General features: G+C 46.4%; 4 protein-coding genes across 11 annotated transcripts in view; 1 reads left to right on the forward strand and 3 right to left on the reverse strand.

Moving 5' to 3' along the window:
* Positions 1-3085, reverse strand: part of LOC139549506 (phosphatidylinositol 3,4,5-trisphosphate 5-phosphatase 2A-like) — a 49197-nt gene extending 46112 nt beyond the window's left edge. The window contains exon 1 of the mRNA XM_071360078.1: positions 2576-3085. Coding sequence (XP_071216179.1) covers positions 2576-2745 — 170 coding nt within the window. The 5' untranslated portion in view covers positions 2746-3085. The remainder of the gene's footprint in view (positions 1-2575) is intronic.
* Positions 3086-4104: 1019 nt separating this feature from the next.
* Positions 4105-9078, reverse strand: folr (folate receptor). The gene is made up of 5 exons (XM_071360087.1): positions 8689-9078; positions 8197-8389; positions 7278-7466; positions 6311-6446; positions 4105-4400 (listed from the first exon to the last, which is right to left on the reverse strand). The coding sequence occupies exons 2-5, from the start codon at positions 8323-8325 to the stop codon at positions 4129-4131; spliced, it is 726 nt and encodes a 241-aa protein (XP_071216188.1). The 5' UTR covers positions 8326-8389; positions 8689-9078; the 3' UTR covers positions 4105-4128.
* Positions 9079-10205: 1127 nt separating this feature from the next.
* anapc15 (anaphase promoting complex subunit 15) lies at positions 10206-13876 on the forward strand. Of its 8 annotated transcripts, none has more exons than XM_071360093.1 (5): positions 10206-10903; positions 11382-11507; positions 11612-11671; positions 12826-12966; positions 13088-13876. In XM_071360093.1, exons 2-5 carry the CDS (start codon positions 11388-11390, stop codon positions 13133-13135), a joined length of 369 nt encoding a protein of 122 aa, XP_071216194.1. In that variant the 5' UTR covers positions 10206-10903; positions 11382-11387; the 3' UTR covers positions 13136-13876. The 8 variants fall into 8 exon arrangements, with proteins under 8 accessions (XP_071216194.1, XP_071216193.1, XP_071216198.1 ...); XM_071360092.1 differs by having other exon boundaries at positions 10476-10903; positions 11334-11507; XM_071360097.1 differs by having other exon boundaries at positions 10769-10903; positions 12829-12966.
* Positions 13800-26512, reverse strand: tomt (transmembrane O-methyltransferase). Its single transcript, XM_071360100.1, has 4 exons — positions 26251-26512; positions 25657-25853; positions 25444-25566; positions 13800-14275 (listed from the first exon to the last, which is right to left on the reverse strand). Exons 1-4 carry the CDS (start codon positions 26510-26512, stop codon positions 14078-14080), a joined length of 780 nt encoding a protein of 259 aa, XP_071216201.1. The 3' UTR covers positions 13800-14077.
* Positions 26513-27715: the final 1203 nt, after the last annotated feature.

Here is a 27715-nt window from a genome sequence, read left to right on the forward strand (position 1 = left end):
TTGTTGACTTGCATGAAGCTGGAAAGGGTTCCAAAAGTATCTCTAAAAGCCTTGATGTGCATCAGTCCACGGTAAGATAAATTGTCTATAAATGGAGAAAGTTCAACACTGTTGCTACTCTCCCTAGGACTGGCCGTCCTGCAAAGATGAATGCAAGAGCACCGCGCAGAATGCTCAATGAGGTTAAGAAGAATCCTAGTGTCAGCTAAAGACTTACAGAAATCTCTGGAACATGCTAACATCTGTTGACAAGTCTACGATACGTAAAACACTAAACAAGAACGGTGTTCATGGGAGGACACCACGGAAGAAGCCACTGCTGTCCAAAGAAAACATTGCTGCACGTCTGAAGTTTGCAAAAGAGCATCTGGATGTTCCACAGCGCTACTGGCAACATATTCAGTGGACAGATTAAACTAAAGTTGTGTTGTTTGGAAGGAACACACAACACTATGTGTGGAGAGAAAGAGGCACAGCACACCAACATCAAAACCTCATCCCAACTGTAAAGTATGGTGGAGGGAGCATCATGGTTTGGGGCTGCTTTGCTGCCTCAGGGCCTGGACAGCTTGCTATCATCGACGGACACATGAATTCCCAAGTTTATCAAGACATTTTGCAGGAGAATGTAAGGCTATCTGTCCGCCAATTGAAGCTCAACAGAAGTTAGGTGATGCAACAGGACAATGACCCAAAAGACAGAAGTAAATCAACAACAGAATGGCTTCAACAGAAGAAAATACACCTTCTGGAGTGGCCCAGAGTCCTGACCTCAACCTGATTGAGATGCTGTGGCAGGACCTCAAGAGAGCGGTTCACACCAGACATCCCAACAATATTGTGGAACTGAAACAGTTTTGTAAAGAGGAATGGTCCAGAATTCCTCCTGACCGTTGTGCAGGTCAGATCCGCAACTACAGAAAACGTTTGGTAGAGGTTATTACTGTCAAAGGAGGGTCAACCTGTTATTAAATCCAAGGGATCACATGTTTACACAGTGTGTTCAATAATGACATGAACAATTATAATTAATTGTGTGTTATTAGTTTAAGCAGACTGTGTTTGTCTATTGTTGTGACTTAGATGAAGATCAGATAAAATTTTATGACCAATTTATGCAAAAATCCAGGTAATTCTAAAGGGTTCACATACTTTTTTGTCCCACTATCTGTAAACCACCACTTTGTTTCTGCGCTCTCATCCACCACAGCCATTCCTACTTCAACAACACACAGTTCCCCACCTTCATCTGTGACAGTAGGTTCCACAGCCATTCCTACTTCAACAACACACAGTTCCCCACCTTCATCTGTGACAGTAGGTTCCACAGCCATTCCTACTTCAACAACACACAGTCCCCCACCTTCATCTGTGAAAGTAGGTTCCACAGCCATTCCTACTTCAACAACACACAGTTCCCCACCTTCATCTGTGACAGTAGGTTCCACAGCCATTCCTACTTCAACAACACACAGTTCCCCACCTTCATCTGTGACAGTAGGTTCCACAGCCATTCCTACTTCAACAACACACAGTTCCCCACCTTCATCTGTGACAGTAGGTTCCACAGCCATTCCTACTTCAACAACACACAGTTCCCCACCTTCATCTGTGACAGTAGGTTCCACAGACAGATGACACGGCTGTTCCTCTCTCTCTGTAATATCTGCCAACCACCACTACTTATCAGTACTCTGAATAACAGCTAGCCCTATTTTCAGAAAATGCTCCTGAAACGTACTGACGTCTGTCTGATAGGAAAGTGTGTGTGTGTGTGTGTGTGTGTGTGTGTGTGTGTGTGTGTGTGTGTGTGTGTGTGTGTGTGGTGTGTGACGCTAGGGAGAGGCCTGGGAGAGCTGTAAATCTGTGTGAGATGATGCCATGACAGCCACCAGGGAGAACTCATGTCTCCTGTGTGTGTGTGTGTGACATGACATGTGATTAAAGCCTGTACTGTCTGGACTAGAAGAACTGTGTTTGTATGTGTATTGTCTGTGTTGTTTTACATGACTACGTGACCTGACCAGGTAAAACGTCTCTCTAAGTACCACGGAGTAGATTGTAAATACTCATTTTATTACACAGAAGTAGCGACAATGGCTGCCCATGCAACCCACTCGCATAGCGGACAGGACAAAGGCCCGGGTTCAATGATATGCAGTCAACCCTTTTCCTCCCTTCCCTGAGTACTGTTTACAACTTATTACCTCTACAATGATTATATAAGGCTACATTGTAGTGATTGCGGTTGAAATAGGGCTACTGTTGGCTGTAGAAAAACAAGACAACAAACCTAAATTGAGTTGTTGTGATGAGTTGACAGGCGCTGTTTTAAGAAACTCACTTTTCCAGATAGTCTTAGTTTGTGAAATAACTAATTAGTAGCCACAGTCGGATATAATTTTTGCTGTAGCTTACTGACTGGCGACTAGAAAGGTGATTAGTTGCCACGACGTGTGTCCCTCCCAACCATGGGACAAATGAAAGACAGGCAACTCAGAAGTTTAGAACCCAGCTAGTCTATCCTGAGTAAAGCCACACTTTCCCAATGATAACATTAAATCCGGCTACTCACAGCACACACAAGGCGTACGCCCCGTTAACACTTTCGCTGTCCCGAACCAGGAAACTCCCGTCTCGTCCCGCTCGGGCCAGCAGTTCCTCGGCAGCAGCTCGACTCAGGTCCCGGTGATACCACAACGGAGGCGCTAGCCCCAGCGGCGACACCCCGCCGCCACCGGCCATCGCAACAGCCCCAGAAAACACACGGTTTCCTGAGTTAAACAAGCTGAACGAGGCGATAAATCGACAAATTCGAGTGCGAGTAGTGTGATTCAGAGTTGGGAAACGCGAGAAAAGTGAGAAGTTAATACTTCTCGGTGGGTCGTTTCTGACGCTTCCTCAGTTCCTGAAAGTCTGCCATAGCTCCGCGGCGCTTCCCACGGAAATCATGGAGATGGAGTGAACCGGAGAGTGGGAGGCATTGCAGCTACTGCGAGCTAAACTCTGTCCCTTTCGCTGTTAATTTCAACCAAGACACAAGACTAGGCCTCACAAAAAAAGAAACGTCATTTTGGGTTGTGCATGTTTATGCAGCTGAATGTTTATTAATATAGTACTAATTAATACTAATTCACTTCATGTTTTTAGTGTTGCATTTTCTATGCGAAGTGTGAGTCCACCTAGTGGTCATAAAATAGCAGTGCTCCAACAAGACTGTTACTTAACACTTTTGTTTTGTTGTAAATTATTTTGTAAACCAAGCCTGATCCTTCAACCTATTCCTAAAGCTCAATTTAAGTATGAATACGGGTATGCTGTTTTACACCATTTCACTCACTCTACACACACACACACACACACACACACACACACACACACACACACACACACACACACACACACACACACACACACACACACACACAGTGAGTGAGGTGAGTGTGTGTGACCTCAGAAAGAGGCTGTGTATTAATAGCCATATTGACCATGTCCATCTTTCTGCTATTTCTGGCTATGTCATCAGACAGAGTGTGGTGTGTATGTGTGTGTTCTGTAAGTGTGTGTATGTGCGCATGTGAGAGAGTGTGTCCTGCATCCTAGGCAGCAGGGGCAGGGGCTATGGCCTGGTAACCACAGGTAACGGGAGGCTAGCCACACCCTTAAGACATTCTGTGACAAACAGAAAAATAAAAGACGAGAACAGACTGTACGCACACACACACACAACACACACACACACACACACACGCACACTGGGGAATGGAACCCCCTAATTACTGAGAACTGAAGCCGATTGGCCTCCCTCTCAGACTGGTCATGTGTTTTTGGTTCCCTGAAATATCCTAACGTCCTAGACAGAGAGTACGGTTCTGTTGGCAGCCTGAGTGCCAAGGAGGGACTCAGGCTAAACGCTAAACCCTTCTACGGTAGAGGAAAGAGAGGACAGAATGAAGAGGGGGTGACGGTGAGAAGTACTTATTTCCCTGTGTCTCTGGTCAGAAGTAGTGCACATGTGGAATAGGATATCATTTGATTTGAGACATATAGTCACACAGAGACAGTTAACGTGTGTAGGGAGACAAGGACACATAAAGCCATCCATGACATGAACATCTGTGGTTTTATTCAGAGCAGGACAATGCTTAATGACATTGTTGCCAGGAGGAGGAGTGAGGCGGGGGTAACACGTTGCCAGGGGGCGTGGTTCAGGTAGTATTCTGCCACCTTCTTGTTGGGGTTCTTCCCGGTGAACCACAGCTGCATGCAGTGGCCAGAAGACTTGGGCAGGTTGGTGTAGCTGTAGGAGTCAGACCAGATCTTCTCACACATTATCTGGGCTGTAGGGAAGATATCTGTCCACTTACGACAACTAGCCTCAGCAGGACAACGGTTACGGCCTGAGAGAGAGGGAGGAGAGGATGGAAGAGGGATAGAGGAGAGAAGAGAGGAGAAAGGGAGGACAGACGGGAGGAGAGGATGGAAGAGGGATAGAGGAGAGAAGAGAGGAGAAAGGGAGGACAGACGGGAGGAGAGGATGGAAGAGGGATAGTGGAGAGAAGAGAGGAGAAAGGGAGGAGAGGAGAGGATGGAAGAGGGATAGTGGAGAGAAGAGAGGAGAAAGGGAGGACAGACGGGAGGAGAGGATGGAAGAGGGATAGAGGGGAGAAGAGAGGAGAAAGGGAGGACAGACGGGAGGAGAGGATGGAAGAGGGATAGAGGAGAGGAGAAAGGGAGGAGAGGAGAGGAGAGGATGGAAGAGGGATAGAGGAGAGAAGAGAGGAGAAAGGGAGGAGAGGAGAGGAGAGGATGGAAGAGGGATAGAGGAGAGAAGAGAGGAGAAAGGGAGGACAGACAGGGGAGGAGAGGATGGAAGAGGGATAGAGGAGAGAAGAGAGGAGAAAGGGAGGACAGACAGGGGAGGAGAGGATGGAAGAGGGATAGAGGAGAGAAGAGAGGAGAAAGGGAGGACAGACGGGAGGAGAGGATGGAAGAGGGATAGAGGGGAGAGAAGAGAGGAGAAAGGGAGGACAGACAGGGGAGGAGAGGATGGAAGAGGGATAGAGGAGAGAAGAGAGGAGAAAGGGAGGACAGATGGGAGGAGAGGATGGAAGAGGGATAGAGGAGAGAAGAAAGGGAGGACAGACGGGAGGAGAGGATGGAAGAGGGATAGAGGGGAGAGAAGAGAGGAGAAAGGGAGGACAGACGGGAGGAGAGGATGGAAGAGGGATAGAGGGGAGAGAAGAGAGAAGAAAGGGAGGACAGACAGGATGAAGAAACAATGTTTCATCACAATGTTTTATTTAGCATTTAAAGAAAACAATGTATGTTAGTGTGTGTGTGTGTGTGTGTGTGTGTGTGTGTGTGTGTGTGTGTGTGTGTGTGTGTGTGTGTGTGTGTGTGTGTGTGTGTGTGTGTGTGTGAGAGAGAGCGTATCCATTTTAGAATAAAGCTGTAATGTAACAAAATGTGGAAAAAGTTAAGGGGTCTGAATACTTTCCGAATGCACTGGATATACATTTTAACGATGAATAAAGTGACTAGGCTACAATATAGATAATAAACAGTAGCAGCATATGTGATGAGTCAAAAAGAGGTCGTGCAAAAAGGGTCAATGCAGATGGCTACCTGAACTAACAGTCGCATGCATTAGGGATAGAATCTGTTCAGGGTCCTGTTGGTTCCAGACTTGGTGCATCGGTACAGCTTTCCGAGCGGTATCAGAGTGAACAGTCTATGACTTAGGTGACTGGAGTCTTTGACAATTTTTAGGGCCTCCCTCTGAACCCGCCTGATATAGAACCGTTGATACAGCCAGTCAAGATGCTCTCGATGGTGCAGCTGTAGGACTTTTTGAGGACCCAGGCCAAATCTTTTCAGCCTCCTGAGGGGGATGAGGCGTTGTCGTGCCCTCTTCACAACTGTGTTGGCGTGTGTGGACCATGTTAATTCCTCAGTGATGTGGACACTGAGGAACTTGTAGTTCTTAACCCGCTCTACTACAGCCCCGTCGATGTGAATGGGGGCGTGCTCGGCCCTCCGTTTCCTGTCGTCCACGATCAGCTCCTTTGTCTTGCTGACGTTGAGAGAGGGGTTGTTGTCCTGGCACCACACTGCCAGGTCTCATTGTCGTCGTGGATGAACAAGGTGTACAGGAAGAGACTATGCACGCACCCCTGAGGGGCCCCCCGTGTTGAGGGTCAGCATGGCGGATGTGTTGCTGCCTGGTTTTGTGTGTGTGTGTGTGTGCGAGCGTGCGTGCGTGCGTGCGTGCGTGCGTGCGTGCGTGCGTGCGTGCATGCGTGCGTACCTGTGGTCCAGTCCCAGCCGTAGTGCCAGTCCTGTTTGCAGGTGAAGTCATCCTTGCAGTCGTCCCACCAGCTGTGGCAGTCCTCCTGACACAGAGGCACGTATAGGATCCGCTCCTTACGCCAAGACTGGTCCACCTACACAATAAAAGTCATAGAATGTTGATTCATTTGACATTGGAAAGCGTAAAATACATATAGAAACTAGCTATGGCCTGAGACACAGAGGGGATTCAATTAAGCTGGCCTGGGTTGAACCGGCCTATGGCTCGTCACGTGGCTGCGAAAAGCCGGTGCGCCTCGCTCAAATCAAACAGTAATCTGCGCCGTTCGGTCTTGTTGTCGAGAAGGCAGCTTGATGTATCGATCAGAAACATACAATAGCCTTGAATTTCCAGACTACTTTTCATTTTTTATCAAAAGCAATCACTTTTGCATGTGAAAACACAGAATGCTGCTTATTAATCCTACTGAATCCTATTTATGAATCATACTGAATCCTATTTATGAATCCTATTTATGAATCCTACTGAATCCTATTTATGAATCCTACTGAATCCTATGTATGAATCCTACTGAATCCTATTTATGAATCCTATTTATGAATCCTACTGAATCCTATTTATGAATCCTACTGAATCCTATTTATGAATCCTATTTATGAATCCTACTGAATCCTATTTATGAATCCTACTGAATCCTATTTATTAATCCTACTGAATACTACTCACGTGCTTAACCTAGGCCTACATCACTTTTGTTTTGAGCCGACTTTGTCGTCAGCCAGAATGAGGTAACCGCATCACACCCAGGAGGCAGCCCGGTTTCAAAACGAATGCAATCACTTTTCACCTGACGGAAACCACACTTGCCCGGGTCAGCTTATTCAAATTCCCTCAATGCTGGGGGCCTTTGTCTAGTCTGGCCAATTGCTAGATTATCTGCCTAGGAAACGATCTATGCCTTTACCTGCTGTATCCAGGGCCCCAGGTGAGGTGAACACTCGTAGAAGCAGGTGTCCTGGGTAAAGTGTTTCTTGCATTTGGAGGACATGACACCACAGTGGTTCCAGTTGAAGTTGTACAGATAGGAGTTATCATCATGGGCCTCCGCGCTGGTGTTAGCTGTACAACAGGCATTATCTTTCCATGGAGCACACTACAGGAGGAAAATAATATTATCCCTCCATGGAGCACATTACAGGAGGAAAATAATATTATCCCTCCATGTAGCACACTACAGGAGGAAAATAATATTATCCCTCCATGGAGCACATTACAGGAGGAAAATAATATTATCCCTCCATGTAGCACACTACAGGAGGAAAATAATATTATCCCTCCATGGAGCACATTACAGGTGGTAAATAACATTATCCCTCCATGTAGCACATTACAGGAGGAAAATAATATTATCCCTCCATGGAGCACATTACAGGTGGTAAATAACATTATCCCTCCATGGAGCACATTACAGGTGGTAAATAACATTATCCCTCCATGGAGCACATTACAGGTGGTAAATAACATTATCCCTCCATGGAGCACGCTACAGGAGGAAAATAATAGTATCCCTCCATTGAGCACACTACAGGAGAAAAATAACATTATCCCTTCATCGAGCACCCTACAGGAGGAAAATGACATTATCCCTTCATGGAGCACACTACAGGAGAAAAATAACATTATCCCTTCATGGAGCACACTACAGGAGGAAAATGACATTATCCCTTCATGGAGCACACTACAGGAGGAAAATGACACTATCCCTTCATGGAGCACACTACAGGAGGAAAATGACATTATCCCTTCATGGAGCACACTACAGGAGGAAAAGAACGAACATAGATTGATTCGTTGTTAATTTAAAGATTAATACACACACACACCTGTTTATAGAGTTGTCCTTCGGCGCCAGGCTCTTTTTTGTGGTGTTTGGCATCCATACACATGTTGAGCTTTTCTAAAGACTGAGCCCGACTGGCCAGGGATAGCAGCAGGACCAATACCCACCACATGTCTCTACAGCTGGGTCGGTGGAGGAGAGAACCCACGGATGCTAACTACACTTCTATCAACACACTGCATGGGTAAAGCAGACACACACACGCACACACACACACACACGAACAGATGAACAACCCAGAAATCTGCTAAAAACACATTGAGAAAGATGTCTAACAGTTACCTTCTGGTCTATTACAGGAGGAACATTTTACTGTTGTATTAAACCTTTCCAGCACACACATTCTTCACAAAGCATAGTCATCTTTATAATCTATCAATTTACTGTAAATCTCACACTCTCTCAAATTAACCAACATCTGGAAGTATGATAAGCATGAGCCAATTAGAATAACAGAACAATGGATTCACAATACCTTGTAAAATGTATTGGTGCAGAAGTCCGGTTTCAATCACCTAAACGTGATTTTGAGTCCTTTACAATGCAGAGTAGCTTCTGTAACCTCAGGTGTGTGTATGATCATACGTGTCTGTGGCTTGTGGGAAACTCCCTGACATGCAAATAACTCCTACAATCACATGAGAATGGTCTCAACGGAGCAAAGTCTGCCTGTGTGTGTGTGTGTGTGTGTGTGTGTGTGTGTGTGTGTGTGTGTGTGTGTGCGTGTGCGCGTGCGCGTGTGTGTGTGGGGAGGGGGTATTGTGAGGTCTCCCTGCGAGGGAGATTTCGCGTTATCTCAAGCCAAGGTCTCAGCCTCGTTACTGTAAGATTCCATCCACCAGTAGTTGATGCACTGATGGTGTGAAAATGGCAGCATGACCTGATAGATTACTGCAATAAAACTTCTAGAGACCTTTTTTCAATCATTCTTAAAGAAAACATGTCCTGTGACATATCTAACACAGGATGTTGCAGTTATCTGTCATAGTGTAACAGTGTTGCTTCCGTCCCTCTTCTCACTCCCACCTGGGCTCGAACCTGGGACCCTTCTTCACATATCAGCAATTGCCTCCCACGAAGCACTGTTACCTATCGCTCCACAAAAGTAGCGGCCCTTGCAGAGCAATGGAGACAACTACTTCAAGGTCTCAGAGCAAGTGACGTTACCGATTGAAACACTATTAGCGCGCGCCACACTAATAGGCTGACCATACCGCTCGCATCGCGTGCACGAGCGTTGCAAAATAAATGTTGAAATCTATGTTATTCAATTATTGCACCAACACTGCTCGCGAGCGTCTGCGTTGCCAAGGGCTAAAATAGAAATCAGTTATATTTCTGACACAGATCGCGCTGCAAGTCCTTCCTCTCCCATCTCCTCATTAGTTTATAGAAGCAGGTACCCACGTGTCATCTCCTCATTGGTTATACCCATGTGGGTGACTGAAAGACGAACGAGGTCAGTGGCGGTAATGCACCTAATTTATGAAAGTTGCCAATCGCAATATAAAAAGTCAAGAGAAGAAAAAGCCTGGAAGGAAGAGAGGTGACTAGAAACGATTCGGTTGGCCGTTTCATGTGTGGATTAATTGGCAGACTAGAGGACCTTGTGCATTTCAGGTAAAATAACAACTCATATTTATATCCCAGGACAAATTAGCTAGCAACAGCAAGCTAGCTAAATAGATAACAGTTTTATGCTGCATACTATGCATACCCTGACCTCTGAGTCAGCTGTCATAAACCTGAGGAGTTACACATATTATATGTGAAGCACTGTTAGCTAGCAAGTGCAAGCTAACTAGCCATAAATGTTTCATGCTTTTCGACCTGTCCCCAAATTAATATAATTGGTTCAGAGTTTGTTTTGATTGCGTTTGGTGTGGGGTGACAAAATACATTTATGCACGATGGCACTTGCGCGCAGACGGTTTGGGTTCCGTGTTAGACCTTGGCAACGCAGACAATCGTTGGCGCGCGCGAGCGGTGTAGTCAGCCTGTAACAATAGCATACGTTTTTTTAGGATTATTGCGTGGTTTTATAACTTTTATAATATGTGTAACTCCTCAGGTTTATGACAGCTGACTCAGAGGTCAGGGTATGCATAGTATGCAGCATAAAACTGTTATCACCAAGCCTCACATAAGATTTTCTTCACTGTTAATTAGTGAATGTGGAAATCACTGGTTTACTGCACCCAAAGGTCATGAGCTCATATTAAGTGTTTAACTTTATCATTTCATATGCATTTCAGGCAGGGTAATCATTTCAGGCAGGTTCCAATGTCCTTCAAAGTTACATTTGCATGAAGAAACTACCTATAACATATAGAGACAGGTGTAAAGTATATTTTCTATTCAAAATAAGTTCTGAAACCATTTTTTACAGTTTCACAGAGAGTAGCTACACCTCAAGTGAAAGTTTCATGAAACTAAAGCGTTATACATAGCCTGCTTTACTAAGCCGAAACTTAAACTTTCTCGCAGTGTGGTCAAAGAGTATGATCATCCTTGCAGTTTATAATCTATATAGTATATAGTTCATACCATTGACAACGGTTCATAAAGCGGAATCTTTTTGAAATGATATGCCTACACGCCCGGAGCGTTTACAAACGAACACCGGTTTCCGGTCAGTTGAAATTTTGAAATTTATGTTTTGACAGCAAGACGGGATATCGGTTTTACAGGTAAGACGGTGAACATTTACAGTATTTTTATTATTGATTTAACGGTATAAGATAAGTTTCGTAACATAGCTAGCTAACATTATTGCAGTGTTAGCTACATGATCTATGTGCAGTGATAGCTAGCTGGCTAACCTTAGCTACATTATGCAGGATGAAGAGTGTTCGCTAGCTAGTTAGTAAGACAGATCTGTAATAGCTAAAATCTGTAATACCATTTAAAGCATGCAAAACCTAAACCGTGCAGTACTTACAGTAACTAGCTATGTAGCTAACCTACCCAAGTTAGCAGATGTTAGCTAGCTATGTTGAAAACATTGTTGTCATGTTTTACAGCTATCTATCGCTAGCTACACTCCCCACTCAGTTTTTGGGATCACTGAAACCAAAATCTGATCAGCTGTGTACTAATCTATCCAGGTCTGTTATCTAGGTGGGTGCTGATAACTATCCTGCCTCAGTGAAGTGTGTTTCCTCTCAGACAGAGATGTCCATGCTGTTTCCCTCGCTGTTTCCCCGGTTGACAGAGTCTCTGTGGTTCAACCTGGACCGGCCGTGTGTGGATGAGACAGAGCTACACCAACAGGAGCAACAGCACCAGACCTGGGTACACACACACACCGAGAGAGAAAAGACAGAGCAACACTGGCAGGAGTCAATGATCCAACCTGGGTTCTGACAAACACTGACCTCTCTCTCTCTCCCCCTTAGTTACAAAGCATCGCAGAGAAGGACAATAACCTGATGCCTATTGGGAAGCCAATCTTTGAGGTATCTGAGCTTTAAATAACATTTATTTTAGTCAGTCACTTGTATTTTCATCCAAAAGTTGACCCAAATGTATATGAGATGTGTATGGATTTTGACCAAGTGTCACCCAATTTGTAAGTCACTCTGGATAAGAGCGTCCGCTAAATGACTTAAATGTAAATGTAATGAGATATTACAAAGGGTGACTATGTTCACATTTTTATTTAACCTTTATTGAAGCAGGGAAAAACCATTGAGACCAGGGTCACTTTCACAAGGGAGCCCTGTATATACAATTACATCAGACAAAATCTAATACAGTATAAGAAAGAAAAACAATTACATTCCTCAATAAGAAGGTCCCCAAACAATATTGTAAATTGCCAGAGAGGCACCAGTACATCCAATTGTAATGTATTTTGTAGTTGCTTCCATGTGGGGGGTGGAAAGGCATTACAATGCAATAAAATAGAGAAGTTAATGTTTGCATTTTGTGGTTATTCCTAACAGCTCCGAGATTAGGTAGAGTCATTAGGGCCAGAGGGAGGAAAAGCACACGCTTTAATTATACCATCCAAAGACAGAGGTGAGGCGAGGAGAGAACAGCACATACAAAACAAAACAGTAGTGTATGTGTTGCTCGTTAGCTCAAATTGAAACCAAGTTAAAGATGGTGATCCTAAACCCCCTACCCTGTGTGAACTCGGGCATGTTGATATGGTGGTGTGGTACACAGAAAGGGGAGATTAGCAACTAGGTTTTAATATCTCATGACATTTCATTCCTCAAATTATACACATAGTTTACAATTTTGTGTCAACGTTTGGATGAAAATAAGACATAGTTGTCCTTTAATTTATACCAATGCCAGAGTGCCTTGATGACAGCTTTGCACAAAGGGTGGCTACTTTGAAGAATCTGAAATATAAAATATATTTTGATTGAACACATTTTTGGTTACTACATGATTCCATATGTAAAATGTCGTAGTTGTGATGTCTTAACTATTATTCTGCAATGTAGAAAATAGTAAAAATAAAGAAAAACCCTTGATTGAGTAGGTGTCCAAACTTTTGACTGGTACTGTATTTCTGTTGAGGGGTGTTTTTTTGTCATTTTCCATACTCACTCTGCGGTGTGTGTGGCTTTTGTTTGTGTTCTCTGTGGGTGTGTAGCAGACATTTGACGAGGAGGAAGAGGAGGAGGATGAGGATGAGGAAGATAGTGAAGAAGACTCTGAGGACGAAGAGGACATGCAGGACATAGATGAGATGAACGACTACAACGAGTCACCGGATGACGGCGAGGTCAACGAGGTCTAAAACACACACACACAACCAGGGGTTAGGGGTCACGTCTGTGGAACAGTATCTAAGGGAAATACTAGAACCTCTTATACATTTCAGTCATCTCTCTGTCATGTTACTCAAACTGCAGATGGACATGGAGGGAGCAGATCAAGACCAAGACCAGTGGATGATCTAGACCAGAGTAATCCTCGCTACTCTCTGATTTCCCCTTAGTAGCTCTCCAGCAGGATAGGTGCTCATCTACTCTTCCTGACAGTGTGTCTTGGCTGGTGAACTTTCCCTGCGGTTCACACCCACCATGGGAAACGACAGGGTGGTTTACTGCATGGAGAAAGTGCGTGTTCTCTCATTCAGTGTTCTACAGTTGCAATGTGTGAAGACTGAACTGTAAAAGTTTCTTCAGATAAGTGGTTTTGCAACATTAGGAAAAAGAAAGGGCCTTCACCTCAACCCCCCTCTGCTAGTTCTGTCCTCCACATCAGGTCGAGACAGTCAGACCCCTTGTTTAGACTACACACACACATTTAACTCAAGGATGTCTGAGTTTGAACTCACTCCCCTCTCTGGTACTCGTTATTCTGTTGGAGTGTGTACTTTGACATCTCCCCCAGTCATATGTCACATCTGAATGGGTTCTCTTAAACCAGCTGAATGTGCATAAACCACAGCCTGTACACTGCACTTGGGTAATCTGGTGTGTGTGGCTGTGTGTGTGTGTGTGTGTGTGTGGCTGTGGCTGTGTGTGTGTGTGTGGCCAACAGAAACCTGGAGAGTAAGAACACGTGCTATAGAATGTCAGTATTCAACAAGTTGTAAAAAGGAACTTAACAGATGCTCAGTTGTATGAAAAGTAAATCACTTTTTAATTTGTCAAGTTTCTTATGTAAATAAAGAAAAACAATATGTGTACAGAGAATGTATGTAATGGATCTATTAATGCGACAGACAGACCTGTAAAACACACAAGAGACTATCAGAACGATATTCAACCAGCAGGGAGCACTGAGCAGAAGGCAGCAGGAGACTAGTAGGCTCAGAGAACAAAAGTAAGTTGCCCCCAACCTCAGTCTTGTATGTCGAAGTAATAGATGAGTGTGTCCATCACTATTCCCCCGCCCTACTTGATCCCCTGGTAAACAAGTTCAGCCATCCCATCCCTGATGCCCTTGCTGTACTCTAGAGTGGCCCTGTGGATCTTCCACTCGTAGAGGCCACTCTTGCGGACGTGTCGGAGGAAGTTAGGAGCACCCGGAAATAGGACGTTGTCAGCAAGCACTACAGAGCCTTTTCCCAGCAGACCAGAGCCCTCCAGAGCCTGCAGACCACAATACAGGTGGAGGGTTACGAGGGGAGTTATAGAGACGAGGGTTAAGAGGTGAGTTATAAATCAAATCAAATTGTATTAGACACATGCGCTGAATACAACAGGTGTAGACCTTAGAGTGAAATGCTTACTTACGAGCCCCTAACCAACAATGCAGTTTAAAAAATAAATAAAAAATAGATGAGAATAAGAAATAAAAGTAACAAGTAATTAAAGAGCAGCAGTAAAATAACAATAATGAGACTATATACAAGGGAGTACTGGTACAGAGTCAATATGAGGGGACACTGGTTAGTTGAGGTATATGTACATGTAGGTAGTTATTAAAGTGACTGCATAGATGATAACAACAGAGAGTAGCAGTGGTGTAAAAGATGGGGGGGGGGCAATGCAAATAGTCCGGGTAGCCATTTTATTAGGTGTTCAAGCTGTTTAGAAGCCTCTTGGACCTAGACATGGCGCTCTGGTACCACATGCCGTGTGGTAGCAGAGAGAACAGTATGACAAGGGTGGCTGGAGTCTGACAATTTTTAGGGCCTTCCTTTGACACCGCCTGGTATAGAGGTCCTGGATGGCAGGAAGCTTGGCCCCAGTGATGTACTGGGCCGTTCGCACTACCCTCTGTAGTGCTCTCATGCATGTTTCATAGTTATTTGCCTCAAAGCGAGCATAGAAGTAGTTTAGCTCGTCTGGTAGGCTCGTATCACTGGGCAGCTCTCGGCTGTGCTTCCCTTTGTCGTCTGTAATGGTTTGCAAGCCCTGCCACATTCGACGAGCGTCAGAGCCGGTGTAGTACGATTCGATCTTAGTCCTGTATTGACGCTTTGCCTGTTTGATGGCTTGTCGGAGGGCATAGCGGGATTTCTTATCAGCTTCAGGGTTAGAGTCAAGCTCCTTGAAAGCGGCAGCTCTACCCTTTAGCTCAGTGCGGATGTTGCCTGTAATCCATGGCGTCTGGTTGGGGTATTTACATACGTACGGTCACTGTAGGGACAATGTCATTGATGCACTTATTGATGAAGCCAATGACTGATGTGGTATACTCCTCAATGCCATCGGAGGAATCGCGGAACATATTCCAATCTGTGCCTGCAAAACAGTCCTGTAGCTTATCATCTGCTTCATCTGACCACTTTTTTTATTGATCTAGTCAATGGTGCTTCCTGCTTTCATTTTTGTTTGTAAGCAGGAATCAGGAGGATAGAATTATGGTCAGATTTGCCAAATGCAGGGCGAGGGAGAGCTTTGTATGCGTCTCTGTGGAGTAAAGGTGGTCCAGAGTTTCTTTCCTCTGGTTGCACATTTAACATGCGGATAGAAATTTGGTAAAACAAATTTAAGTTTCTCTGCATTCAAGTCCCCGGGGATACTAGGAGTGCCGCCTCTGGGTGAGCGTATTCTTGTTTGCTTATGGCGGAATTCGGCTCATTCAATGCTGTCTTAGTGCCAGCCTCTGACTGTGGTGCCATGTAGACAGCTACGAAAAATACAGATGGAAACTCTCTAGGTAGGTAGTGTGGTCTACAGCTTATCATGAGATACTCTACCTCAGGCGAGCAATAGCTTGAGACTTCCTTAGATATCGTGCACCAGCTGTTATTTACAAAAATACATAGCCCGCCTTCCCTTGTCTTACCAGACCCGCTGTTCTATCCTGCCGGTGCAGAGTATAACCCGCCTTCCCTTGTCTTACCAGACCCGCTGTTCTATCCTGCCGGTGCAGAGTATAGCCCGCCTTCCCTTGTCTTACCAGACCCGCTGTTCTATCCTGCCGGTGCAGAGTATAACCCGCCTTCCCTTGTCTTACCAGACCCGCTGTTCTATCCTGCCGGTGCAGAGTATAGCCAGCCTTCCCTTGTCTTACCAGACCCGCTGTTCTATCCTGCCGGTGCAGCGTATAGCCCGCCTTCCCTTGTCTTACCAGACCCGCTGTTCTGACCTGCCGGTGCAGAGTATAGCCAGCCTTCCCTTGTCTTACCAGACCCGCTGTTCTATCCTGCCGGTGCAGCGTATAGCCCGCCTTCCCTTGTCTTACCAGACCCGCTGTTCTATCCTGCCGGTGCAGCGTATAGCCCGCCTTCCCTTGTCTTACCAGACCCGCTGTTCTATCCTGCCGGTGCAGAGTATAGCCAGCCTTCCCTTGTCTTACCAGACGGCGCTGTTCTATCCTGCCGGTGCAGCGTATAACCAGCCTTCCCTTGTCTTACCAGACGGCGCTGTTCTATCCTGCCGGTGCAGCGTATAACCAGCCTTCCCTTGTCTTACCAGACCCGCTGTTCTATCCTGCCGGTGCAGAGTATAGCCAGCCTTCCCTTGTCTTACCAGACGGCGCTGTTCTATCCTGCCGGTGCAGCGTATAACCAGCCTTCCCTTGTCTTACCAGACGGCGCTGTTCTATCCTGCCGGTGCAGCGTATAACCAGCCTTCCCTTGTCTTACCAGACCCGCTGTTCTATCCTGCCGGTGCAGAGTATAGCCAGCCTTCCCTTGTCTTACCAGACCCGCTGTTCTATCCTGCCGGTGCAGAGTATAGCCAGCCAGCTGTATGTTGATAGTGTCGTCGTCTCCGTGAAGCATCAGATATTACAGTTTTGAATGTCTCATGGGTAGTTTAATGTTCCGCGTAGGTCATCTATTTTATTGTCCAAAGATTGCATGTTTGCTAGCAGAATGGAAGGAAGTGGGGGTTTATTTGATCGCCTACGAATTCTCAGAAGGCAGCCCGCCCTCTGGCCCCTTTTCTCTGCCGCCTGTTCCTGAAAAAGTATATCGTTCGCGTCAGACTCGTTAAAGGAAAAAAAGGATTCTGCCAGTCCGTGGTGAGTAATCGCAGTTATCTTTGGTCATAAGAGACGGTAGCGGCAACATTATGTACAAAATAAGTTACAAACAAAAACACAATCGGTTGGAGGCACGTAAAACGTCTGCCTTCTCCGATGCCAACTACAGAGGTGAGGGTTAGGGTTAGGAAGGGGGTTATAGAGGGGAGGGTTAGGGTTAGGAAGGGGGTTATAGAGGGGGGGGGTTAGGGTTAGGAGGGAAGTGAGGGTTAGGGTTAGGAGGGAAGTTAGGGTTATAGAGGGGAGGGTTAGGGGGGAAGTTAGGGTTAGGAGGGAAGTGAGGGTGAGGGTTAGGAGGGAAGTTATAGTGGGGAGGGTTAGGAAGAAAATTACAGAGGGGAGGGTTAGGAGGGGAGTTGGAGGGAAGTTATAGAGGGGAGGGTTTGGAGGGGAGTTATAGAGGGGAGGGTTAGTTGGGAAGTTATAGAGGTGAGGGTTTGGAGGGGAGTTAGAGGGGAGGGTTAGGTGGGAGGTGAGGGTTAGATGGGAAGTTATAGAGGGGAGTTAGAGGGGAAGTTATAGAGGGTTAGGAGGGGAGGGTTAGGAGGGGAGTTATAGAGGTGAGGGTTAGGAGGGAAGTTATAGAGGTGATGGTTAGGAGGGAAGTTATAGAGGTGATGGTTAGAAGGTGAGGGTTAGTAGGGAAGTTATAGAGGTGAGGGTTAGGAAGGGAAGTTATAGAGGTGATGGTTAGGAAGGGAAGTTATAGAGGGGAGTTAGAGGGGGATAAAGAAGACCAGGTCAACATTCAGACGGATTACCAGGGCGCTGACCAACTGTCAAGTGTCTTCACTGACATTTTCAACCTCTCCCTGACCGAGTCAGTAATACCTACATATTTCAAGCAGACCACCATAGTCCCTGTGCCCAAGAACACCAAAGTAACCTGTCTAAATGACTACCGCCCTGTAGTACTCACGTCTGTAGCCACGAAGTGTTTTGAAATGCTGGTCATGAGTCACATCAACACCATCATCCCAGAAACCCTAGATCCACCACAATTCGCATACCGCCCCAACAGATCCACAGATAACCCTATCTCTATTGCACTCCACACTGCCCTCTACCACCTGGATAAGAGGAACACCTATGTGAGAATGCTGTTCATTGACTTCAGCTCAGCGTTCAATACCATAGTGCCCTCCAAGCTCATCACTAAGCTCAGGACCCTGGGACTAAACACCTCCCTCTGCAACTGGATTTTGGACTTCCTGATGGGCCGCACCCAGGTGGTAAGGGTAGGTAACAACACATCCGCAACGCTGATCCTCAACATGGGGGCCCCTCAGGGGTGCGTGCTGAGTCCCCTCCTGTACTCCCTGTTTACCCACACACTACTCCAACACCATCATTAAGTTTGTCGACTAAAACGGTGGTAGGCCTGATGACCGACAACGATGAGACATTCTACAGGGAGGAAGTCAATTATCTGGCAGTGTGGTTCCAGGACAACAACCTTTCCCACAATGTCAGCAAGACAAAGGAACTGATTGTGGACTACAGGAAAAGGGGGAGCGAGCCCCCATTCACATCGACAGGGCTGTAGTGGAGCGGGTCGAGAGCTTCAGGTTCCTCTGCGTCATTAACAGCTACTTCCAAGCCATTAGACTGCTAAACAGTTAATCCAATGACTACCCGGACTATTTGCATTGACCCCCTTTTTTACGTTGCTGCTACTCGCTGTTTATTATCTATGCATAATCACTTTAACTCTACCTACATGTACATATTACCTCAATTACCTCACCTAACCTGTACCCCCGCACATTGACTCGGTACTGGTACCCCTGTCCGTACCCTCTATTGTAATTGTATTGTTACTTATTGTGTTACTTTTGAGCAAATATTTTTTACTTTTATTTTTTTATTCTGCATTGTTGGTTAAGGGCTTGTAACTAAGCATTTCACAGTACACCTGTTGTATTCGGGGGATGGGACAAATTCAATTTGAAGTGTTATATCAGGGGTGTCAAACTCATTCTATGAAGGGCCAAGTGTCTGCTGATTTTTGGTTTTTCCTTTCCTTTCTAATTAGTGATCTTCAAATCAAATCAAATCAAATTTTATTAGTCACATACACATGGTTAGCAGATGTTAATGCGAGTGTAGCGAAATGCTTGTGCTTCTAGTTCCGACAATGCAGTAATAACCAACAGTAATCTAACCTAACAATTCCACACTACTACCTTACACACACACACAAGTGTAAGGGATAAAGAATATGTACATAAAGATATATGGATGAGTGGTGGTACAGAACGGCATGGCAGATGCAGTAGATGGTATAGAGTACGGTATATACATATGAGATGAGTACTGTAGGGCTATGTAAACATGAAGTGGCATAGTTTAAAGTGGCTAGTGGTACACCTGTATCGCACAAAGATGGCAAGATGCAGTAGATGACACAGAGCACAGTATATATACATATGAGATGGGTAATGTAGGCTTGTATGTAAACATTGTCATAGTAACGTCGGCATCTGCTGGTAAAGTGGCTAGTGGCTAAGCATTTTTACAGTAATTTCCATCAATTCCCATTTGTTAAAGTGGCTGGTAGTTGAGTCAGTATGTTGGCAGCGGCCGTCTAAATGTTAGTGGTGGCTGTTTAACAGTCTGATGGCCTTGTAGACTAGAAGCTGTTTTTCAGTCTCTCGGTCCCTGCTTTGATGCACCTGTACTGACCTCGCCTTCTGGATGATAGCGGGGTGTAACTAGGCAGTGGCTTGGGTGGTTGTTGTCCTTGATGATCTTTATGGCCTTCCTGTGACATCGGGCTGGTGTAGGTGTCCTGGAGGGCAGGTAGTTTGCCCCTGGTGATGCGTTCTGCAGACCTCACTACCCTCTGGAGAGCCTTACGGGCTTGTGGGCGGAGCAGTTGCCGTACCAGGCGGTGATACAGCCCGACAGGATGCTCTCGATTGTGCATCTGTAGAAGTTTGTGAGTGCTTTTGGTGACAAGCCGAATTTCTTCAGCCTCCTGAGGTTGAAGAGGCGCTGCTGCGCCTTCTTCACAACGCTGTCTGTGTGGGTGGACCAGTTCAGTTTGTCCGTGATGTGTACACCGAGGAACTTAAAACTTTCCACCTTCTCCACTACTGACCCGTCGATGTGGATAGGGGGGTGCTCCCTCTGCTGTTTCCTGACAGTCCACAATCATCTCCTTTGTTTTGTTGACGTTGAGTATGAGGTTATTTTCCTGACACCACACTCCGAGGGCCCTCACCTCCTCCCTGTAGGCCGTCTCGTCGTTGTTGGTGATCAAGCCTACCACTGTAGTGTCATCCGCAAACTTGATGATTGAGTTGGAGGCGTGCATGGCCACGCAGTCGTGGGTGAACAGGGAGTACAGGAGAGGGCTCAGAACGCACCCTTGTGGGGCCCCAGTGTTGAGGATCAGCGGGGTGGAGATGTTGTTACCTACCCTCACCACCTGGGGGCGGCCCGTCAGGAAGTCCAGGACCCAGTTGCACAGGGCGGGGTCGAGACCCAGGGTCTCGAGCTTGATGACGAGTCTGGAGGGTACTATGGTGTTAAATGCTGAGCTTGTAATCGATGAACAGCATTCTCACATGGGTATTCCTCTTGTACCAGATGGGTTAAGGGCAGTGTGCAGTGTGCGTTGCGATTGCGTCGTCTGTGGACCTATTGGGTCGGTAAGCAAATTGGAGTGGGTCTAGGGTGTCACGGTAGGGTGGAGGTGATATGGTCCTTGACTAGTCTCTCAAAGCACTTCATGATGACGGAAGTGAGTGCTACGGGGCGGTAGTGGTTTAGGGCTCAGTTACCTTAGCATTTCTTGGGAACAGTCGACACCTAATGGTTAAGGGCCCGTAACTTGAAGCATGTCGCGGTAACAGTCTAGACCTGTTGGATAAGGACTTGTAATTGAAGTATGTCACAGTAAACACACCAGCCAGCTGGTCTGCGCATGCTCTGAGGACGCGGCTGGGAATGCCGTCTGGGCCTGCAGCCTTGCGAGGGTTAACACGTTTAAATGTTTTACTCACCTCGGCTGCAGTGAAGGAGAGCCCGCAGGTTTTGGTAGGGGGCCGTGTCAGTGGCACTGTATTGTCCTCAAAGCGGGCAAAAAAGTTGTTTAGCCTGTCTGGGAGCAAGACATCCTGGTCCTCGACGGGGCTGGTTTTCTTTTTGTAATCCGTGATTGACTGTAGACCCTGCCACATACCTCTTGTGTCTGAGCTGTTGAATTTCGACTCGATTTTGTCTCTGTACTGAGACTTGGCCTGTTTGATTGCCTTGCGGAGAGAATAGCTACACTGTTTGTATTCGGTCATGCTTCCGGTCACCTTGCCCTGGTTAAAAGCAGTGGTTCGCGCTTTCAGTTTCACGCGAATGCTGCCGTCAATCCACGGTTTCTGGTTTGGGAATGTTTTTATCGTTGCTGTGGGTACGACATCGTCAATGCACTTCCTAATGAACTCGCTCACCGAATCAGCATATTCGTCAATATTGTTGTTGGACGCGATGCGGAACATATTCCAATCTGCGTGATCGAAGCAGTCTTGAAGCGTGGATTCAGATTGGTCGGACCAGCGTTGAACAGACCTGAGCGCGGGAGCTTGTTGTTTGAGTTTTTGTTTGTAGGCTGGAATCAACAAAATGGAGTCGTGGTCAGCTTTTCCGAAAGGGGGGCGGGGGAGGGCCTTATAAGCGTCGCGGAAATTAGTGTAACAATGGTCTAGTGTTTTTCCAGCCCTGGTAGCACAATCGATATGCTGATAGAATTTAGGGAGTTTTGTTTTTAGATTAGCCTTGTTAAAATCCCCAGCTACGATGAATGCAGCCTCAGGGTGTGTGGTTTCCAGTTTACAAAGAGTCAGATAAAGTTCGTTCAGGGCCATCGATGTGTCTGCTTGGGGGGGAATGTATACGGCTGTGATTATGATTGACGAGAATTCCCTTGGTAGATAATGCGGTCGACATTTGATTGTGAGGAGTTCTAGATCAGGTGAACAGAACGACTTGAGTTCTTGTGTGTTGTTATGATGATCACACCACTTCTCGTTAATCATAAGGCATACCCCCCCTATCTTAATTCATTAATCAAGTAGAAGGGAGGAGCTAAAACCCACAGACACTTTGCCCTCCGTGGAATGAGTTTGACACATGTTACATCATTCCTGTATCCACATCACAGTGAGCTGTTACTGAAGCAACGGCTCCTCCTGGTGTCCACACAAAACACCATACAAAACAATCATATACTTCATGACCAAAAGTATGTGGACACCTGATCGTCAAACTTGTCATTCCAAAATCATGGGCATTCATATGGAGTTGGTCCCCCCTTTGCTGCAATAACAGCCTCCACATTTCTGGAAAAGCTTTCCACTAGATGTTGGAACATTGCTGCGGGGACTTGCTTCCATTCAGCCACAAGAGCATTAGTGAGGTCGGGCACTGATGTTGGGCGATTAGGCCTGGCTCGCAGTCGGCGTTCCAATTCATCTCAAAGGTGTTCGATGGGGTTGTGGTCAAGGCTCTGTGCAGGCCAGTCAACTTCTTCCACACCGATCTCGACAAACCATTTCTTTATAGACCTCGCTTTGTGCACAGGGGAGTTGTCATGCTGAAACAGGAAAAGACATTCCACAAACTGTTGCCACAAAGTTGGAAGCACAGAATGGTCTAGAATGTCATCGTAAGCTGTAGCGGTACGATTTCCCTTTAATGAAACTCACGTCGGCTAACTCCGTAGCGTAAGACCTTTAAACAGGTCAACATACACAAGGCTGCGGGGCCAGACGGATTACCAGGACGTGTGCTCCGGGCATGTGTTGACCAACTGGCAAGTGTCTTCACTGACATTTTCAACATGTCCCTGATTGAGTCTGTAATATCAACATGTTTCAAGCAGACCACCATAGTCCCTGTGCCCAAGAACACAAAGGAAACCTGCCTAAATGACTACAGACACGTAGCACTCACGTCCGTAGCCATGAAGTGCTTTGAAAGACTGGTAATGGCTCACATCAACACCATTATCCCAGAAACCCTAGACCCACTCCAATTTGCATACCGCCCAAACAGATCCACAGATGATGCAATCTCTATTGCACCCCACGGTAGGTAGCAACACATCTGCCACGCTGATCCTCAACACTGGAGCCCCCCAGGGGTCAGCCCCCTCCTGTACTCCCTGTTCACCCATGACTGCATGGCCAGGCACGACTCCAACACCATCATTAAGTTTGCAGATGACACAACAGTGGTAGGCTTGATCACCGACAACGATGAGACATCCTATAGGCAGGAGGTCAGAGACCTGGCCAGGTGGTGCCAGAATAACAACCTATCCCTCAACGTAACCAAGACTAAGGAGATGATTGTGGACTACATGAAAAGGAGGACCGAGCACGCCCCCATTCTCATCGACGAGGCTGTAGTGGAGCAGGTTGAGAGCTTCAAGTTCCTTGGTGTCCACATCACCAACAAACTAGAATGGTCCAACACACCAAGACAGTCGTGAAGAGGGCATGACAAAGCCTATTCCCCCTCAGGAAACGAAAAAGATTTGGCATGGGTCCTGAGATCCTTAAAAGGTTCTACAGCTGCAACATCGAGAGCATCCTGACTGGTTGCATCACTGCCTGGTAAGGCAATTGCTCGGCCTCTGACCGCAAGGCACTACAGAGGGTAGTGCGTACGGCCCAGTACATCACTGGGGCTAAGCGGTCTGCCATCCAGGACCTCTATACCAGGCGGTGTCAGAGGAAGGCTCTAAAAATTGTCAAAGACCCCAGCCATAGACTGTTCTCTCTACTACCACATGGCAAGCGGTACCAGAGTGCCAAGTCTAGGACAAAAAGGCTTCTCAACAGTTTTTACCCCAAGCCATAAGACTCCTGAACAGGTAATCAAATGGCTACCCGGACTATTTGCACTGTGTGCCCCCCCCCCCCCCCCCCCAAAACCCTCTTTTACACTGCTTCTACTCTCTGTTTATCATATATGCACAGTCACTTTAACTATACATTCATGTACATATGTACATACTACCTCAATTGGCCCGACCAACCGGTGCTCCCGCACATTGGCTAACCGGGCTATCTGCATTGTGTCCCGCCACCCTCTTTTACGCTACTGCTACTCTCTGTTCATCATATATGCATAGTCACTTTAACCATATCTACATGTACATACTACCTCAATCAGCCTGACTAACCGGTGTCTGTATGTAGCCTCGCTGCTGTTTTTCACTGTCTTTTTACTGTTGTTTTAATTTCTTTACTTACCTACTGTTCACCTAATACCTTTTTTTGCACTATTGGTTAGAGCCTGTAAGTAAGCATTTCACTAAGGTCTACACACCTGTTGTATTCGGCGCACGTGACAAATAAACTTTGATTTGATTTGAGGGGCCTTGCCGGAACCATGAAAAACAGCCCCAGACCATTATTCCTCCTCCACCAAACTTTACAGTTGGCACTATATATTGGGGCAGGTAGCGTTCTCATTGCATCCGCCAAACCCAGATTCGTCCGTCGGACTGCCAGATGGTGAAGAGTGATTCATCACTCCAGAGAACGTGTTTCCATGGCTCTGGAGTCCAATGGCGGCGAGCTTTACACCACTCCAGCCGACGCTTGGCATTGCGCATGGTGATCTTAGGCTTGTGTGCAGCTGCTCAGCCATGGAAACCCATGTCATGAAGCTCCCAACAAACAGTTATTGTGCTGACGTTGCTTCCAGAGGCAGTTTGGAACTCGGTAGTGAGTGTTTTTACACGCTACCACTTCGTGGCTGAGCTGTTGTTGCTCCTATAAGTTTCCACTTCACAATAACAGTACTTCCAGTTGACCGGGGCAGCTCTAACAGGGCAGAAATTTGACAAACTAACTTGTTGGAAAGGTGCACCCTATGACAGTGTCACCTTGAAAGTCACTGAGCTCTTCAGTTAAGCCATTCTACTGCCAATGTTTGTCTATGGAGAATGCATGGCTGTATGCTCGGTTTTATACACCTGTCAGCAACGGGTGTGGCTGAAATAGCCGAATCCACTAAATTGAAGGGGTGTCCACATACGTTTGTATATATAGTGTACAACACGTGTCAAACTCATTCCACAGATGGCCGAGTGGCTGCGGGGTTTTTGCTCCACCCTTGTACTTGATTGGTGAATTAAGGTCACTAACTCCCCTCACCTGAATGTCTAGGTCTTAATTGAAAGGAAAAAACTAAACCTGCAGACACTTGGCCCTCCATGGAATGAGTTTGACACCCCTGATTTACATAGACAGGAACATCAACATAAAAACAGACTTGAGGTCATGGGGGTTATGGGTGAATTAGCTACCTGCAAGTCAGGACGGTAACATTTTTTCCAGTGGTCCATGAACACAAAGTCCAACAGCTCCAGACCGTAGTCTGCCCGCAACCTTGGGATTACCTCATCTGACGGACTCACTATCAGCTCCACCTGGGGGGGGGACCAGATTTGATCTCACTGGGTCTGTTTGTCTTTGTGTTTTACTCTTTCACCCTGTGTGTGTGCGCGCTCTGCTCTCACCGTGTCATCGTCGAAGCCCGCCAGCCGTATGATCTTCTCTGCTATCGCAGCGTTTCTCACGTCCATTTCCACACTGTAGAGCCTGGCACCCAGGGGCAGTGCCCGGGCGATACGCACTGTGCTGTACCCACAGTGAGAACCTAGCTCCAGCACGGTCAGAGGGCAGTGCTCGGAAAGCATCCGGTCCATTATCTTACCTGCACACACAGACAGACACATTGGTGTGGTCAGACAGGTAGGCAGATGAGAGAGAGAACAGAATATGAGAATTGAGGGGAGGGTTGTGGTCAGTCAGGTAGGCAGATGAGAGAGAGAACAGAATATGAGAATTGAGGGGAGGGTTGTGGTCAGTCAGGTAGGCAGATGAGAGAGAGAACAGAATATGAGAATTGAGGGGAGGGTTGTGGTCAGTCAGGTAGGCAGATGAGAGAGAGAACAGAATATGAGAATTGAGGGGAGGGTTGTGGTCAGTCAGGTAGGCAGATGAGAGAACAGAATATGAGAATTGGGAGGGTTGTGGTCAGTCAGGTAGGCAGATGAGATTACAGAATATGAGAATTGAGGGGAGGGTTGTGGTCAGTCAGGTAGGGTCACCTTTTTTGGGGCCGATGTTGCTGATGAACTCCACCTTGTTGCACCAGAGGTCAAAGGTTTCCAGGATACTTTCTGGGTCGCCGGGGATGGCGTGGGTCAGAACGTACTGGAAGGCCCTCTCCTCCCTGCTCAGCCCCGTCTTACAGTCATACCACATCCTGACCAACACCGCCCGGTAGAACAGCACAAAGTAGTAGCGGTAACGAATGATGAAGGTCAACACCAGGGGAAGGAAGGCCAACGCTATAGCACCAGACACCATGGTACTGCTGCAAGGAATAACACACAGACACAATGAGAGTGGTACACAGACATATAGCTAGGTACACACACAGACACAATGGGAGTGGTACACACACAGACACAATGAGAGTGGTACACACACAGACAGCTAGGTACAGACACAATGAGAGTGGTACACACACAGACACAATGAGAGTGGTACACACACAGACAGCTAGGTACACACACAGACACAATGAGAGTGGTACACACACAGACAGCTAGGTACACACACAGACACAATGAGAGTGGTACACACACAGACACAATGAGTGGTACACACACAGACACAATGAGAGTGGTACACAGATATACAGCTAGGTACACACACATACACAATGAGAGTGGTACACACACAGACAGCTAGGTACACACACAGACACAATGAGAGTGGTACACAGATATACAGCTAGGTACACACACAGACACAATGAGAGTGGTACACACGCAGACACAATGAGAGTGGTACACAGATATACAGCTAGGTACACACACATACACAATGAGAGTGGTACACACACAGACACAATGAGAGTGGTACACAGATATACAGCTAGGTACACACACAAACACCTGAACACACACCAGGAGATGGGTGACTGCCAGAGCAAAAAAAAATACATACAAATAAATAATTATTCCTGAATTCATGTAAAATCCTCCTATTTCAGGTCTCTACACACACAACCACTACAGTCCATCTATTTTGGATATAAACCACACACACAGATGCTCCTCTGGCCAACTGCAAACTGCAGTTACTAAAGCTTTACACTGAGTGACAGGAGATTTCCCGCACCTCACTGACAACCGACGCTACATTGTACTTCAACTCACCCTCCCATAACACAAGCCTCTTGTAAAAATAATACTCTCTCCCACATTACCGCTGTACAGTAAAAACAAGACTCACCTGTCTGTAGATGTTTGGCAGAGTCAGGAGAAATGCTGAATGGTTATCGTGTGTGGTTGTAGTCATAGCTCCGCAGGTGAGGGTAGAGGGGGTTCAGGTAAGGGAGCTGGGTAACTGAATTATTCACTGACCACCTGGGGCATGTCTGTTTTATTCACAGTACCCATTCGCAGAATTGTTTCTCACAATGAGTTTATTATTGACTCATTCTGAGGTCATAGTAAACATACAGCAATACATCAAATTATGGTGTTATGGTGGATCTACTGA

This window comes from Salvelinus alpinus, chromosome 22 (assembly GCF_045679555.1).
Source record: "Salvelinus alpinus chromosome 22, SLU_Salpinus.1, whole genome shotgun sequence".
In the NCBI taxonomy this organism is placed as follows: domain Eukaryota; kingdom Metazoa; phylum Chordata; class Actinopteri; order Salmoniformes; family Salmonidae; genus Salvelinus; species Salvelinus alpinus.